At 43.6% G+C, this 15872-nt stretch overlaps 1 protein-coding gene across 12 annotated transcripts in view; it reads left to right on the top strand.

Annotated features, from left to right (window-relative positions):
• MOV10L1 (Mov10 like RNA helicase 1) overlaps nt 1–15872 on the top strand; it is a 68992-nt gene that overhangs the window by 23029 nt on the left and 30091 nt on the right. For all 12 annotated transcript variants that reach the window (XM_070254312.1, XM_023631693.2, XM_070254314.1 and 9 more), the window contains 3 exons: nt 5980–6157; nt 6431–6501; nt 9070–9161. In XM_070254312.1, coding sequence (XP_070110413.1) covers nt 5980–6157; nt 6431–6501; nt 9070–9161 — 341 coding nt within the window. The remainder of the gene's footprint in view (nt 1–5979; nt 6158–6430; nt 6502–9069; nt 9162–15872) is intronic.

Consider the following 15872-nt stretch of genomic DNA (forward strand, 5'->3'; position numbering starts at 1 on the left):
TGAGCCTCTGCAGTGTCCAGTGAGGAGGAGGGAAGAGAGGGGACAGTGGCTGGAGGGAGATGTGGGTTCACCAGAGCTTTTGTTGAGGATGAACAGTCTCACGCCTGTTTATGGACTGAGGGCATGAGCCTGTAGAGAGGAGAGAGTGGAGTTTCAACGAGAGGAGAGAAGGTTTGGGAAGAAGCTGGTGGGGGAGGGTCTTGCACTGTGGAGTGGTTATCCTTGAGCCGGAGAAGCACACCCAGCTGTGGGAATGATGGAGCCCTTCCTGTCTCCCGAACTCTGGGCCCCTTGGTAGGGTGGGTGGTAGAAGCCTCCTCGATGCTGCATTGTGCGGTAGGCACAGGCAGGAGATAGCCCCTCCCCAAGGGGACTTACTGATGTTCTTGAGGAGGGGGAAGACACTGCTTACTGTGGAGTGACATGCCAAGGCACAGAGGCAGGTCTGGGCAGCTCTGCATGACCTAGTTGTTGGAAGGACTAGGGTGTGGAGGATGGATGGGGCCGGGGGCTGCAAAATGAAAGCAGGGAAACCTGTTAGGAAGTCAGTGCAACAGTTGTAATGATTTTAGGACCTGAACTAAGCCCATGGCAGCAAACCAGCCTTAAAAATAAGTTAGGGAAGAACTCTAAGGCCAAGTAATTGCTGCTAGTGCAGATACTGCTTCTGTGAACATCATGTAAGTCTGTGCATCCACAGCTTTCCTTTGACACAGGCCTGCATGCTCAGAAAAGACCTTCTTCATGAGGGTGGAAGTTACCAGAAGAAAGCATGTTCCTATTCAGCAATAATGTTGATGGCAGTAATCATAAAAAGTGTATGTGGTTTAAGGTTCCAAAGTACTTCCACCTTTCTGATTTATTTAATCCTGGGAGCTGGCCATGAAGCGTGCTCGACACATGGTGCAGAGCTTTCCTCAGCTGGAGTGAGGTGTAGTTGGCGTACAGTGAACTGCCTAAGTTTAAGGTGCACACTTTGATCACAGTTTTGACACCTGCATACGTCACCACAATGAAGATAATGACTTTGTTGCTGCGTAGTCATTCTGTGAATATATCTCAGTTTGTTTCTCAGCTCATCTGTTGATGCTGAATGAGAGTAGATGGATGCACAGTCACCTATTGTGGGATTCCATTCACTTGAAATGTACAGAGTCGATCTGTCCATAGAGACTGAGTGCAGGTGGTGGTTGCCAGGGTCTGCAGGAAGGAGGGAGGGGAAAGCGCTTGCTGGGCCAGGGGTTGCGCAGCACTGGGAGTGTGCTCAGTGCACTGACGTGGCTGCTTCAGATGGCTGATCTTCAGTGAGTTTCAAATGCTTTCTGCGTCTAGTGAGAAGATCGTGTGGTTTTTTTTTTCCCTTAGTCTGTTAATGTGGCGAATGCCATTGATTGATTTTCAGATGTTAAACCAACCTTCCATTCCTATGATAAAGTAAGTGGTCATGCTACTGTCACTCATACATATGTGTGTTTTGTAGACATGTATATACAAACATGCACACACACACGGAGTTGGATTTGATTTGCCAAGATTTTGTTTGGATTTTTGCATCTGTGTTTATGAGGGACATTGGTCTGTAGTTTTCTTTGTCGAGGGTGGTATCAGCACAGTGCTGACCTCATAGAATGGTTTGGGAAGTGTTCCCAAGAGTTTGTCAAATTGGTGGCATTTCTTCCTTAAGAAATTTTTTTTTAAAAGATTTTATTTTGTTCCTTTTTCTCCCCAAAGCCCCCTGGCACATGGTTGTATATTCTTAGTTGTGGGTCCTTCTAGTTGTGGCATGTGGGATGCCGCCTCAGCGTGGTTTGATGAGCAGTGCCATGTCCATGCCCAGGATTCAAACCGACGAAACACTGGGCTGCCTGCAGCGGAGCGCGCCAACTTAACCACTCGGCCACGGGGCCAGCCCCAAGAAATTTTTTGATGGTTTTTGATGGTCTTGACCAGTGAGGTTTTCTGGGTCTGGAGTTTTCCTCAGGGGAGGATGTTTACTTAGAAATTGTTTAGCTACATCCCACAAATTTCACTTGGTTGTGTTATTTTCATTTAGTTCAAAATATCTTCTATTTTCCTTTTGATTTATTATTTTATTTTTTCTTTAATTTTTCTTAAGGAGATTAGCCCTGAGCTAACATCCGTGCCCATCTTCCTCTATTTTATGTGGGACGCCTGCCACAGCATGGCTCAACAAGCAGTGTGTAGGTCCACACCCGGGATCCGAACCAGTGAACCTGGGCTGCCGAAGCAGAACATGTGAACTTAACCACTATGCCGCCAAGCCAGCCCCCCTTTTGATTTCTTTATTGACCCATAGATTATTTAAAAATGTGTTATTTAGTTTTCAAATATTGGAATTTTTTTCCAGAAATCTTTCTGTTGATTTCTAATTTTAATTCCATTGTGATCAGAGAACATAGTTTGTATGACTGAACCCTTTTGCGTTTATTTACCGTTTGTTTCACTGTCCAAGCTATGGTCTAGTTTGGTAAGTATTCCTTGTGCACTTGGAAAGAATGTACATTCTGCTGCTGTTTGATTTGGCAGGTTATTCTATAATTGTCCGGGCAAGTTAGTCTGTAGTGTTGTTGAAGTCTTCTGTGCCCTTATTGATTCCTGTGTGCTTGTTCTTTAAATCATTGAGAAGGGAGTTGAATTCTCTGACTATCAGTATGTATTTGTTTCTCTTTGCAGCCCCATCAGTCTTTGCTTCTTCCATTGAAGCTCTGTAATGAGTGCATGAACATGTATGGTTATTGTGTCGTCTTGATTGATTCACCCTTTGTCAGCATGGCATGTCCCGCTTTGTCCTGGCGATGTGCTTGGCGTGAGAACCTGCTTTGTGTGACGTTCCTGTAGCTCCTGCGGCTTGCTGTGACCTCTGCTGCACAGGGCATCCTGCCCACTCTTTGGCTTGTAATCTCCTTGTATCTTTGTCTTTAAAGTGGGCTTCTTAAGGGAACCAGCTATTTGAGTCTGGCTTTTTTATCCATCTGACAATGCTTTTTACTTGTGGTGTTTGGACAAGTTACGTTCTGTATGATGGTTAATGTGATTGGATTTACATCTGCCATCTGGCTGTTTGCTCTTTAGTTGTTCATGGTTTTCCTTTTCTTTTTCTCTAGAGATTGGCACGTGAGCTGACAACTGTTGCCAGTCTTCTTCTTCTTCTTCTCCCCAAAGCCCCCCAGTACGTAGTTGTATATTCTAGTTGAGAGTGCCTCTGGTTGTGGCATGTGGGATGCTGCCTCAGCATGGCCTGAGGAGCAGTGCCATGTCTGCGCCCAGGATCCAAACTGGCGAAACCCTGGGCCACCAAAGTGGAGTGCACGGGCACAACCACTCGGCCACGGGGCTGGCCCCTGTTCATTGTTTTCTTTATCCTCTTTTTCGTGATTCCATTTATCTTCTTTCTTGGCTGATAACACTCCTATTGTAGCGTGTGTAGTATTGTGTGTCTAGGGTTTCTAACAGCGCTGTACAGTAGAACTTTCTGCCATGATAGAAATGTCCTGCATCTGTGCTCTCGGGTGTGGGAGCCACTGGCCACAAGTAGCTACTGAGTGTTTGCAGTGTGGCTAGTGCCACTGAGGAACTGAATCTTTAATTTGAGTTAATTTCTGTTAATAGCCCCATGTGGAGAGTGGCTGTCTTGGACAGCGCAGGACAGCGCCGTCAGCTCATCACAGGCTGCAGATGACACCCTGCCACTTCCTGCACAGTGTGGGAGCTTTGGGTGCTACCTCCTCGTTCTCTCTTCTTGGCCTTCTTGCTAATGTGAATTTGACTTCTGTGTGTGTGTGTTTTGAACTGAATAATGGATTTTACCCTTTTTACTTTACATCATCAGTTATCTTTTAGAGGCATTTAAAAGATGAGTCTTTTATGCTCACCACATTGTCACTGTTCCTGGAGCTCTCTGTGGAGCCAGCCTGCCATGGGTCCCTCTCCCGCTGAAGGGCTCGCACACTGCCTGTGGCACTTGTCTGCTGTGGCCACTGTTGGTTCTTGCAGCCTTTGTATGTCTGCAAAAGGCTTTGTCTCGCCTTCATTTTTGAAGGCAACTTTTGCTGGTTTGAATTGTAGGCCTCAACTTTAGGGGTGCTGCTCGGCTGTCCTCCAGTCTGCCCACCGCATTTCTCACAAGACCGCTGCTTTCCTTCACACCTTTGTTCTTTCATACATAATGTGTATTTCTTTCTAGCTGCTTTTAAGATTTTCTCTTTATAATTAGTTTTAAGAAATTTAATTTACAATGTGCCTTCGTATATAGTTTTCTTCACATTTTTTGGCTTGGGGTTCTTTGAGCTTCTTAGATATGGGGCTTATATTTTTCCTTAAATTTGGAGATTTTTTGGCCATTCTGTCTTCAAATACTCTTTCTGCCCCCTTTGCCACATCCTTACTACGTGAACGTTAGACACTGGGAGTTGTCCCGCAGCTCACTGATGCTCTGTTCATTGTTCTTCAGTCTTCTTCCCTTAGCATTGCATTTTGGACAGTTTCTATTGCTGTGTCTTCAAGTTCACTGATTTGTTCTTTTGCAATGTGCAGTCCCATCCAGTGTATTTTTTATGTCAGACATTGTAGTTACTATCTCTACAAGTTCAATTTGGGTCTTTTTTTATATCTTGTGTCTGTGCTTAATGTGCTCAGTCTTTCCTCAACTTTTTGAACATATATGATAAAGTTAGAACAGCTGCTTTAATGTCCTTGTGTACTAATTCTGTCACAAGTGTCACTTCTGGTTCTATTGATAGGTTTTTCTCCTCATTATGGGTTATAGTTTCTGCTTCTTCCCATGCCTGGTAATCTTTGGATGCCCAACATTCTGGATTTTACCTTGTTGGGTGTTGGATATTTGTCTATTCCTAAAAATATTTTTGAGCTTTGTTCTGGGAAGCAGTTGAGTTACTTGGAAACATTAGTTGGATACTTTTAAACATGGTTTAAAGCTTTACTGGGTGGGACCAGAATAGCATTTAGTTTAAGGCTAATACCATTCTGAGTACTCTGTGCAGTGCCCCTTTGTTATAGGCCTTTCCTTCTAGGCTGTGGGGACCCACACTGTTCTCAGGCCTGTGTGGGAGTCCTTCTCTTTGGTCCAGTGGTTCTCAACGGGTGACAGTTTGCCCCCCAAGAGACATTTTTGGTTGTCATGACTGGGGGGTACTAGTAGCATCTAGTGGGTAGAGGCCACCCTCCAATGCACAGGATCACCCCCCTACCCCCCAGAGAGCAGTACAGCCCAGTGTCAGTAGTGCTGAGGCTGAGGAGCCCTGCTGTGATCCCATCAGACAGGTCTCCTGGCCCGACGTGGTTTCTCGCACTCATACACTGGCCACTACTCAGCTGACGGCTCAGAGGGGACCCTCTGAAGCTCTCCATACCTCTCTCTGTGCTGCTGTGTCTTTCTGGCACTCGGCCTCCTCAGTCCCCCAACTTCATCTCAATGCAGAGATCACACAGCTCGCCTGGGTTCCGTTCCTGTTCTGGGGCTGGGAACCCTGTCTATGCAGTAGCTGGGACAGTTGTGGGGCTCACCTAGACAGTTTCCCTAGTTTCAGGATCACTGCCCTGCACTGCCTGGTAGTGTGTTTGAAAGCTGTTATTCCGAGGCCAGCCCTGTGGCCTAGTGGTTAAGTTCGCACGCTCCACTTCGGCAGCCCAGGGTTTCCCCGGTTCAGATCCTCGGCACGGACATGGCACCGCTCATCAGGCCACGTTGAGGCGGCGTCCCACATGCCACAACTAGAAGGACCCACAACCAAAACATACAACTATGTAATGGGGGGGCTTTGGGGAGAAGGAAAAATTAAATAATAATAATAATAATAATAAAGAGAAAGATATTATTCCATCTGCCTGTTGCATTTCAGCAGCCTGGACTTACCAGCCCCAGAGCCACTTATTTCCTGGACATAGGTGTACTTGATGTGTTAACTCTGCTCTCATTAATTTGCTGGGGTTGTTTTTCAGCTTTTGAAGATGTCAAACTACAAGGAGAAATTTTCAACTTTGCTTTGGCTTGAGGAAATTCATGCAGAAATGGAACTGAAAGAGTATAATATGAGTGGAGTCACCTTGAAAAGAAATGGGGATTTTCTGGTTCTGGAGGTTCCAGGATTAGCTGAAAGTAGGCCTTCTCTGTATGCAGGTGAGTGTGTTACATGTCATGTTTTACTAGCTGGATCAGCAGACAGTGAAGCACAGTTGGGGAAGAACATTGTAATTGCAATGCTGCAATCACGTTACCTGGTTTTCTTTGCTTTGGGTTAGAAATTATCTAAAACTTGGTCAGCAACTTGAGTATATACAACATCTCTCTTTTGTCACACTGATGTTACTTTTAAGCAGTTGATCACAATGTTTTGTTCTAATCCACTTTGTGCTTTTGTAGTTTTACATGTGGTAATATATTTTTAACTAGGTGATAAACTGATTTTAAAAACTCAAGAGTACAATGGACATGTCATTGAATACATCGGCTACGTGATTGAGGTGAGCAGCCACTCGTAGTCAGTTAATGTTGGACTAGTTCTCAGACCAGCTGAAGAGGTAAACTTCCTGCCACAGCCCCAGGAGGAAGTGGTACTCCCTTAGGTACTGACAGTATTTTGGAAAATTGGAGGATAAAGTGAATATTTAAGTCAATTTGATGCATAAAGAGGATTTAGTATCTAAAGAAATCCTGTGATTTTCCACCATGTAAAACATATTTACCTTTTAAGCATATCACATGTATATCATGATGTTTGCGTTTAGTTACATTTGGGCATTCTGAATATGTTCCAGAAGAAATAGCCTCAGAAGGAAAAATACACTTTAAAGTTGACAGCTCTAAAAGTTGGTGAAGATTTTATGGCTTAACTAACTCCTGGTGCCAGGTGGTTCTGTGTGTGTGGTCTCTGCTGCTTCAGCTGGTCATCACTGCTGTGCCGAGCGTAGCACTGGGGGTGATGCCCGGGTCTGTGTGAAGGGAAGGACGAAGCCCCCATGCATAGAAGAGTGAAAGAGAGAGTGCCAAGCCCTGATTCTTGGAGGGAGGAAGGGTTGCAAGAGCTAGAGGAATCCGGAGAAGATTCAAAGAAGAGGTGACATCTGGCCTTTGCTACTGTGTCTGCTGCATTCTGCACCTAAATACCGGGCCTGCAGGGGGCTCAGCTCACAGAACGTGACCTTTTCCTGGAAGGTGGAAGCTAGGCAGGGTTTCAAAGATGTAACAGCTAGTCCAGCGTTCGTGGATTACACAGACGTAAGGCTGTGCTTTGCCCTGGCTGAGGAAGGTGAGCAGAGATGGCAGTCAGGTAGTTCGTCTAAAGACGAAGGGAAGAGTAACATAAATAATTACTGTGTGCAAGAGAGATTTGTTAATCTGCTTCAGAAGAGGAGGAAGTGGCATCTGCAATACTGTTAAGAAAAAAATTTTGATAGCCAAAAAGGTCACAACAGGTCATTTCAGAAGGCGGGAAGGCTGTAAGTGGACCACAGAGGCCGGTGTTCATGGTCGAGGAGTTCAGACTTCATAAAAGCAGCTGCTTCTGAGTGATGGAATTCAGGGTAGAGTTAGTAAGTTCTACAGCTCTCAGCCCAATGCTTTACTTGATTTTCTCTGATTTAATTTGTTGGCCAGTGCACTGGTGTGGCATATCATGATGGTACAGAAGGCCCTCAGGAGAGCCCCACAGCTAGTGTGGCTATCTGAATGTGTTGGGCAGAGGAGATACCCCTAGAATGAGCAGTTGTGCCATTGACATCAGATTGTTGTCTTCCATGACCAGAGGCCCAGTGTACTCACCCTGGCACCAGGTAGTGGGGACATTCCAGAGTGGTGCCATTTTGCTGCTGGAAAGTTGTGCACTCACCAGGGATGGTAGTTCTGGGAGCCGTGGGGACAGAAGGCTCCTGAGGCAGAGCCCAGTGCTGACCTCTGCCACCCTGGCCACCTCCACAGAGGGGCCTCCCTGTCTGCTGGGAGCACATGCCTGGGAACAAGCATGGTCATTTCCTGCCTTCCTTCTTCCTGTTTCTCATTAGGCATAGTTTTCATTTGTAAATGCTCTGATTCGTTAAAGCTGCCCTGTCATTTTTTGTCTCATGCTTGCTTATCTTTGTCTTTCTGGTTTTTCTTTTGATTTCGTACGTAGTTTTTCAAGTTTCTGTAAATGACAGTGCCAGTATGTTTTGTCCTTGGGGCCTGGATCTGATTGATGATGACTCTCTGTGCTGACCCTCCCTTTTGATGATTTGTTTCTCTTGTGTGCTTGGTGACCTTTGATTATGGATTCATTTTCATTTATCTTAATCTCTGGGAAACACGAGGACCTGTGCTGGCTTGCTCTCCTTTTAAGAGGATTGTGTTAGCTTCTGCCGAGAACAAGGGAGCACTGCTGACGGGTACAGTGCCACCATCCAAGTCCTTGTTATCGGCATGGTGCAGGCCAGTATCCACACTAGAGTCAACTCAAGTCGCAGCTTTCATCCAGCCTTTGGAAAGCCACACAGCCTGGTGCTCCCTTATTTGGTTTGAGCTCCTTTTCACCTCTCAGGTTTTCCTTCCTGTTTTGCTTCCTATGTTGCTTCAGAAATTTCCTTTCCCTCCCGCTTGTCTGGGAATTCTTTTATGCAGAATCTAGCTTTGGCTGGAGGGTCCCAGAACATCTAGTTCCCTCTATTAATGGAAGGGAAAGTCTTGGAACACCCTTTTATGGAGGCACTGTTGTGGCAGGTACACCTTGCTGCGCTTGTAATCATTTGTTTGCCTTTGGAGGCAGTGGCCTCTATTGCACACCTAGTATTCACAGAGCCCAGGTGGAGAGCGTGGCCAGTGAGAAGTTCAGTACGTGTGCTCGTGGGGGTGGGTACACAGATGAAGTCCTCCTGTTTGCATAATATAACAGCACAAAGATTTAACCCTTTTTGATTGTTTTTGAATGGATTTAAGATACTAAATTTTAGCTCAAATCTGTAGAATGAATGTTTCATGATGTGTTACTAGATACACATAGAAGATTGTCCCAAGAAATCAAGTATAAAGTATAGAAATTAAATTGTTTGTTTCTTTTTTAGATTCATGAAGAAGATGTAACTCTTAAACTTAATACAGAATTTGAACAAGCGTATAACTTTGAACCTATGGATGTGGAATTTACATATAGTAGGTAATGCTTTTCATGATTCTTCCTGCAAGTGTGTCTTCCTTCTTATCCGTGGCAGTCTCTTCTCTTCTGTCGGTCCCTTGGCATCTAAGCAGTGCAGGAGATGTGCTGTCACAGTGTTTATACTTCGTGGTTGTGAGTGGGCTCCATGCACCATTTTGCGTGCATCCTGATTGCTGCTATATTACCAGATGTTTTGTTTTTTTTTCTTAAAGATTGGCACCTGAGCTAACAACTGTTGCCAATCTTTTTTTTTTGTTTTTTTGCTTTTTATCCCCAAATCCCCCAAGTACATAGTTGTACATTTTATTTATGGGTCCTTCTAGTTGTCGTATGTGGGCACCGCCTGACGAGTGGTGCCGTGTCGGCTCCCAGGATCCGAACCAGTGAAACCCCGGGCTGCCGAAGCAGAGCACGCGAACTTAACCACTCGGCCGTGGGGCCAGCCCCACCCGACGTTTTTAAGATACAAAGTTGCAGACATTGGGTGTTCGTTCTTTTTTGGACCTTAAGTACTCTGAGTCCTGGGTTCATGACACACTGTCACCATCAATCCACTTCCTCCTTTATCTCATTCATTTATCATGTCGTGAGCACGGTGACCTGCTGTCCCCGTTCCATCTTTTGCTGAGCCCTCCACCATTGACTGGGGTTTGGGTTTTATCTCACCCTTGCTTTTTCATAAAATAGTTTGTGTGTCTGTGTACACATACAGAAAAACTGTTCTTTAGTTTTAATTGTGTTGAACTTGCGGTCTGCAAGTTTTTCGCTGACGTCATGTTACTGAGATTCCTCCGTGTTGTAAGTGTTCGCTCATCTTCAACACTGTTTGTACACTGCTGTATGAGGGCTTCAGCTGGGTCTGTTCTCCTGCCGATGGGCATTTGCACCGTCTCCTGTTTTGTTTGCTTGTTGCTGCTCTGAAGGTGCTGCCATGAACACTCACCTCCTCATGCACAAGTGCTGTGTTTTCATGGCTCTACATTAAGGATTAGGATTTGGGTTGGAATATGTTAATGTTTCAGCTCTATATGTGGTGGCATCAGTGACTACCAGTACCAACGTCTGTAATAACCTGTTGATCCACACCCTCCTGAAACCTGGTTTTGTTAAATGTCTAAATTTGGGCCATCTGGTAGGCATGTGATCCATCTCGTTCTGGTCTGGACGTCCATTTCTCTGACTGCTTGTGAGGCTGAGAAGCACCATGTTTATTGGCCATAAAATTTCTTCATCTGTGAAGTGCTTGCTCATGTCTTTTATTGAATAATGTGATTTTTATTATTTGTAGGAGTCTTTCAGTATACTAGACTATTCTTAGATATACATTGCAGATAACATCTTTAGGTTTGTTACTTGTCTTTTCACTTTTTAAAAAGTATCTTTGAGTAATAGAAGGTATTAATTTTAAGATAGTGAAATTTATCAGGGTTTTCTATGTTAGTGCTTTTCGTGTCTTGTTTAAGAAATCTTTCAGCATTTGGGCTGTGGCCAGATTGAGATGTGATGAGGGTGAAAGGACTGTGGAGAAATGGAGAAATATAGTTGGTTCCTTTTTAAGGTTGTTTGGACATGAAAGCAGAGAAGGCAGGAGGGAGAAAGATGGACAACTGAAGGGATTCATGAGGTCCAGGGAGGAGGCTTGTTCTGTTTGCTGGTTAAAATGAGAAACTAGCACATGTGAAGCCGATGAGATGGGGTCAGGGCCTGGGGAGAGAAAGGGGTAACAGACTGAGTGTGTGCGTGAAGAGGTGGGCTCCAGAGCACAGTAGTGCGGCAGCAGACTTTGGTAGAAGGTACCCATCCTCCCTTATGGGGGCCAGATAAATGAGATTTGAGCTGATTTGTGAATGGAAATTTCTAATGATTTGTTATTCTAGAACATGAGGCAAGACATTCAAAGAGAAGGAAGAGAATATGGATCCGAGTTCAGGGGAGGGGAGAAGAGAGGAAACATCTAATGCAGATTGTGTAAGAGTGGACCAACTGAAGGACATAGATGGATGTGCAGGATGAGCAATGGGGTTTGAGCCAAGGAGAGAAAGTGAACAGGAAGAAACCAACAGATCAATGGGCTTGGATGCCATGTAGTTGAGGAACACTGGAGGGTTTCTTGACCCAGAGTGTTGGAAAGACAGGAAGCCAAGGTAGACGGCAGGATGTTCAAGTCAGTGATTTTTGAGTTGGGTGTGGTATGCAATGGGTCTTGGTTTTGAGCAAGAAAGCAGATAACAAGGGAGAATGTTCAAGGAAATGAGAGGCCGCGGGGCACATTTGCAGACTGGTGGGGTGGGGCAGGCCACCATCAGAGAGAGGACCACTGGCCACATTTGCCACACAGAGGTTTTGCTTGCCCCACATAAATTTTTAAATTGTTTGCATTAAGTTACTCAAAATTGGGAGATTTCACATTTTTAAAAATCTGTATTCCTCACTTGTTTTAAAAAATTGAAAGATCAAGTAGTACCATAGTGCAGCCGGTGAAACAGAGTTGAGGGGCAGGGCCCTCTGGATAGGGCAGACAGGCCTATCCAGATGCTACTCACTTAGTTCCTGTAGGTATTTTTCCTTTTCTAAAAAACAGATTTACTTAGATATAATGGACATACAATATACTATGCCTATTTAAAGTAGACAGTTTGATGATTTTGCCATATGTATACCCCCATAAAACCAACTCCACAGTCAAGAGAATGAGGATATTTGTCACTCCAAATGTTTCCTGGTGGCCATTTGTTATTCCTTCTCCCAGACTCCCAGTCCCAAGTCAGTGCTTTCTGTCACTATAGATTAGTTTCCATTTTGTGGAATTTTACCTAATTGGACACATAGAGGACCTACTCCTTTTTGCCTGACATCTTTCACTCAGCATAATTATTTCGAGATTCAGCCTTGCTGTTGCATGAATTCAGTCCTTTTAATGGCCGAGTAGTATCCTATTATAAGAATATACCACAATTTGTTTATCCTGTCACCTGTTGATGGATACTGGGTTGTTTCCAGATTTTGGCCATTACAGATGAAACTGCTGTGAACATTTGTGTACAAGTCTTTGTATGAGCATATGTTTTCATTTTTCTTGGGTAAACGCCTAGCAGTGCTATGGCTGGGTCCTATGGTAGGTGCACACTTAACTTTTTAAGAAACTTCCAAACTCTTTTTCCAAAGTAGCTGTACCATTTTGTATTCCCACCAGCATGTGTGAGGCTTCAGTTCTACATGTTCCCAGCTGTGGGGATGGTCAGTCTTTGTAATTTTAATCATTCTAATAGGTGTGTAGTGGTACCTTATGGTGATTTTGGTTTGCATTTCTCTAATGACTAATGATGTTGTGTGTTTTTCATATGCATATTTGCCACTCACACACAGTCTTTGTTGAACTGCCTGTTCTAGTCTTTGGTTCACTTTTTTATTGTTTTATAGTCGTGCTCCACAACAGCGTGTTAGTCAACAATGGACCACGTGTATATACAACACTGATCCCATGAGATTAGTACCGTGCAGCCTAGGTGTGTAACAGGCTGTACCATCTAGGTTTGTGTAAGTGCACTCTGTGATGTTTGCATGATGACGCAATCTGTGATGTTTGCACGATGACGCAATCACCTGACAATGTGGTTCTCAGAGCCTGTCCCTGTCATTAAGGGACGCATGACTGTATTATTTTTGACTTTGCAGAGTTGTTTATGTATGCTCAGTACAAATCCTTTATCAGGTATCTTTTTTTGCAGATATCTTCTGAGACTGTGGCTTGTATTTTCATTGTTTTTAATAGTGCCTTTGACGAGCAGAACTTAATTTTGGTGAAAGTTCAATTTACTGATTTTTTTCTTTCGTGGATTGTGCTTTGGGTGATACATTTAAGAAATCTACCTAGGGGCTGGCCCTGTGGTGCAGTGGTTAAGTTCACATGTTCTGCTTCTCGGCGGCCTGGGGTTCTCCAGTTTGGATCCTGGGTGCAGACCTGGCACCACTTGGCACGCCATGCTGTGGTAGGCGTCCCACATGTAAAGTAGAGGAAGATGGGCACAGATGTTAGCTCAGGGCCAGGCTTCCTCAGCAAAAAAGAGGAGGACTGGCAGTAGGTAGCTCAGGGCTAATCTTCCTCAAAAAAAGAAAAAAGAAATCTACCTAACTCAAGATCACAGAGATTTTCTCCCATGTTTTCTTGTAGAAATTTTGTGGCTTTAAGTTTTACGTTTAGGCTATGATCTATTCCAAGTTAGTTTTCATAAATGATGCGAGATATGGATAGAATTAATTTGGGGGTGGGGGTGGATATCCAGGTGTCCCAGCAGCGTTGGTTGAGAATACTATCCTTTCTCCAATGAGTTACCTATGTTCTTTGTTGAAAACCAGTTCGCCTTATATGTGTGGATCTTTTTCTGAAATCTCCATTCTGTTCTGTTAGTCCATTTGTCTGTCTTGAAACCAACACCACCCAGTCTTTGTTACTGTCCCCTTATGATGAGTCTTGAAACCAGGTAGTGTAAGGCCTCCACTTTGTCCCTCTTTTGCAAAGTTGTTGTGGCTCTTCTAGATTTTTGGTATTTCCATGTGGATTTTAGAATCAGCCTTTTGATATCTACAAAAATCCTGCTGAGATTTCGATTGGGATTACACTGAATATTTTTGCCTGACACCTAGGGTCATTTAAGGGAGAATTGACATCTTAATATTGAGTCTTCCAACCGTTGGAAATGGTATATCTCTCCATCTAGTTAGGTCTTTTTTTCATTTCTTTTAGCAATATTTTGTACTTTTCACCATACAGGTTTGACATATCTTTTGTCAGATTTATCCTTGACTCTTTAAAAATTTTAATGCTAATGTAAACAGTAATTTTAGCTTAAATTTCCAGTTCCTGTAGCTAGTATTTATAAATGCAATTGGTTTTTGTGTATTAATCTTGTATCCTTCGAGCTTGCTAAACTCGCTTCATGGTTCTAGTAGCTTTTTACCAATTGCGTAGGATTTTCTACCTATAACAATTGTGTATTCAACTAAGACAGTTTTACTGCCTCCTTTCTTATCTGGACACGTTTTGTTTGCTTCTGCTTCCTTAGTGACTGGCTGGAGCCTCCAGCACAGCCCTATCGGAAGTGGCAGCAAGCAGCATCCTGCTGTGCTTCCTGATCTTGGGCGTCCCCTTCAGTCTTGAATCCTTTAGGACAGTGTGGCTCCGTCAGGTTGAGGAGGTAGAGTCCTAGTTTGCTGAGAGCTTTTAATCAAAACTGGACATGGGATTTTGTCAGTGCTTTTTCTGTATCTATTGAGATGATCACGTGAGGTTTTTTTTTGATCTATTAAGATAGTTACGTTGGTTGGTTTTCTAAATGTGAAAGCAACTTTCCATTCTTGGAATAAACCCCACCTGGCCGTGATGTAATTTCCTTTTATATATTGTTAGACCTGATTTGCTAAAATTTTATTAATTTTTGCATCTTTGTTCACGAGGTATATTGGTTTGTAGTTTCTTGAAATACCAGGGTAATGCTGACCTCACAATATGTTGAGAAGCATCCGCTCCTCCTCTGTTTTCTGGGATAGCTTGTATAGAACGGTGTTAGGTCCTTCTTACATGTTTGGTAGGATTCTCCAGTAGAGCCTTCTGGGTCTGGAGTTTTCTTTGTGGGAAGCTTTCTGGCTACAAATTCAGTCTCTTTAATAGGTAAAGAACCATTTAGGTTATCAGTTTCTTGTTGAGTGAGCTTTGACAGTACGTGTGTTTTAGGGAATTTGTGCATTTCCTCCAAGTTGTTTAATCTATTTTCGTGAAATTGTTTATAATATTTCCTTGTTATTCTTTGACTATTTGTAGAATCTGTATTGATGCCACCTCTCTTGTTCCTGATATTGGTAATGTGTATCTTCTCTTTCTCCCTCTCATCAGTCTGGCTGAAGGCTGTCAATTTTATTGACTTTTTTTTTTTTTTTAAGATTGGCACCTGAGCTAACAACTGTTGCCAATCTTTTTTTTTTTTTCTGCTTTATCTTCCCAAACCCCCCACCCCGTACATAGTTGTATATCTTAGTTGCAGGTCCTTCTAGTTGTGGGATATGGGATGCCGCCTCAACGTGGCCGCACGAGCGGTGCCATGTCCGTGCCCAGGATCCGAACCCCAGGCCGCCGCAGCGGAGCGCGAGAACTTAACCACTGAGCCACAGAGCCAGCCCCAATTTTATTGACCTTATCAAGGATCAACTTTGGGCTTCATTGATATTCTTGTTTTTCTGTTTCATTGATTGTTTGCTCTGATCTTGATTTTTTCCTTTCTTCTATTTACTTTAGGTTCCGTTTGCTCTTTCTCTAGTTTCTAATGGTGGAATTCCATTGAGGTCATTGACTGGAAGCTTTTCTTCTTTGTAATTTGGGTGTTTGGTGCTGGGTGAGTGTTATCCTACCGAAGGACGCGCCGTAAGTTAGCCAATCTCCTGTTGCTGGTCATGGTTTAGGTTCAGTTTTTTGCTGTTACAAACGGTGAAGCAATGAATATTCTTACGTCTTTGTACAACGATGTTAAAATATAAGGAGAATTGGCATCTTTGCAATGTGAAGCCTCCTCTTGAATGATAGTTTGTGCTTAGGAAAATTTTCTTTAATTATTCTTTTCTTTCTGTTATTTGTCCTCCTGTGGAATTCTTGTATATTATTTTAGTTCCCACCCCAGCTGTTTTATTTTTTTCTCATCATTCTTCATCTCATTGTGTCTG

The sequence above is a fragment of the Equus caballus genome, chromosome 28 (genome assembly GCF_041296265.1).
Source record: "Equus caballus isolate H_3958 breed thoroughbred chromosome 28, TB-T2T, whole genome shotgun sequence".
NCBI lineage: Eukaryota > Metazoa > Chordata > Mammalia > Perissodactyla > Equidae > Equus > Equus caballus.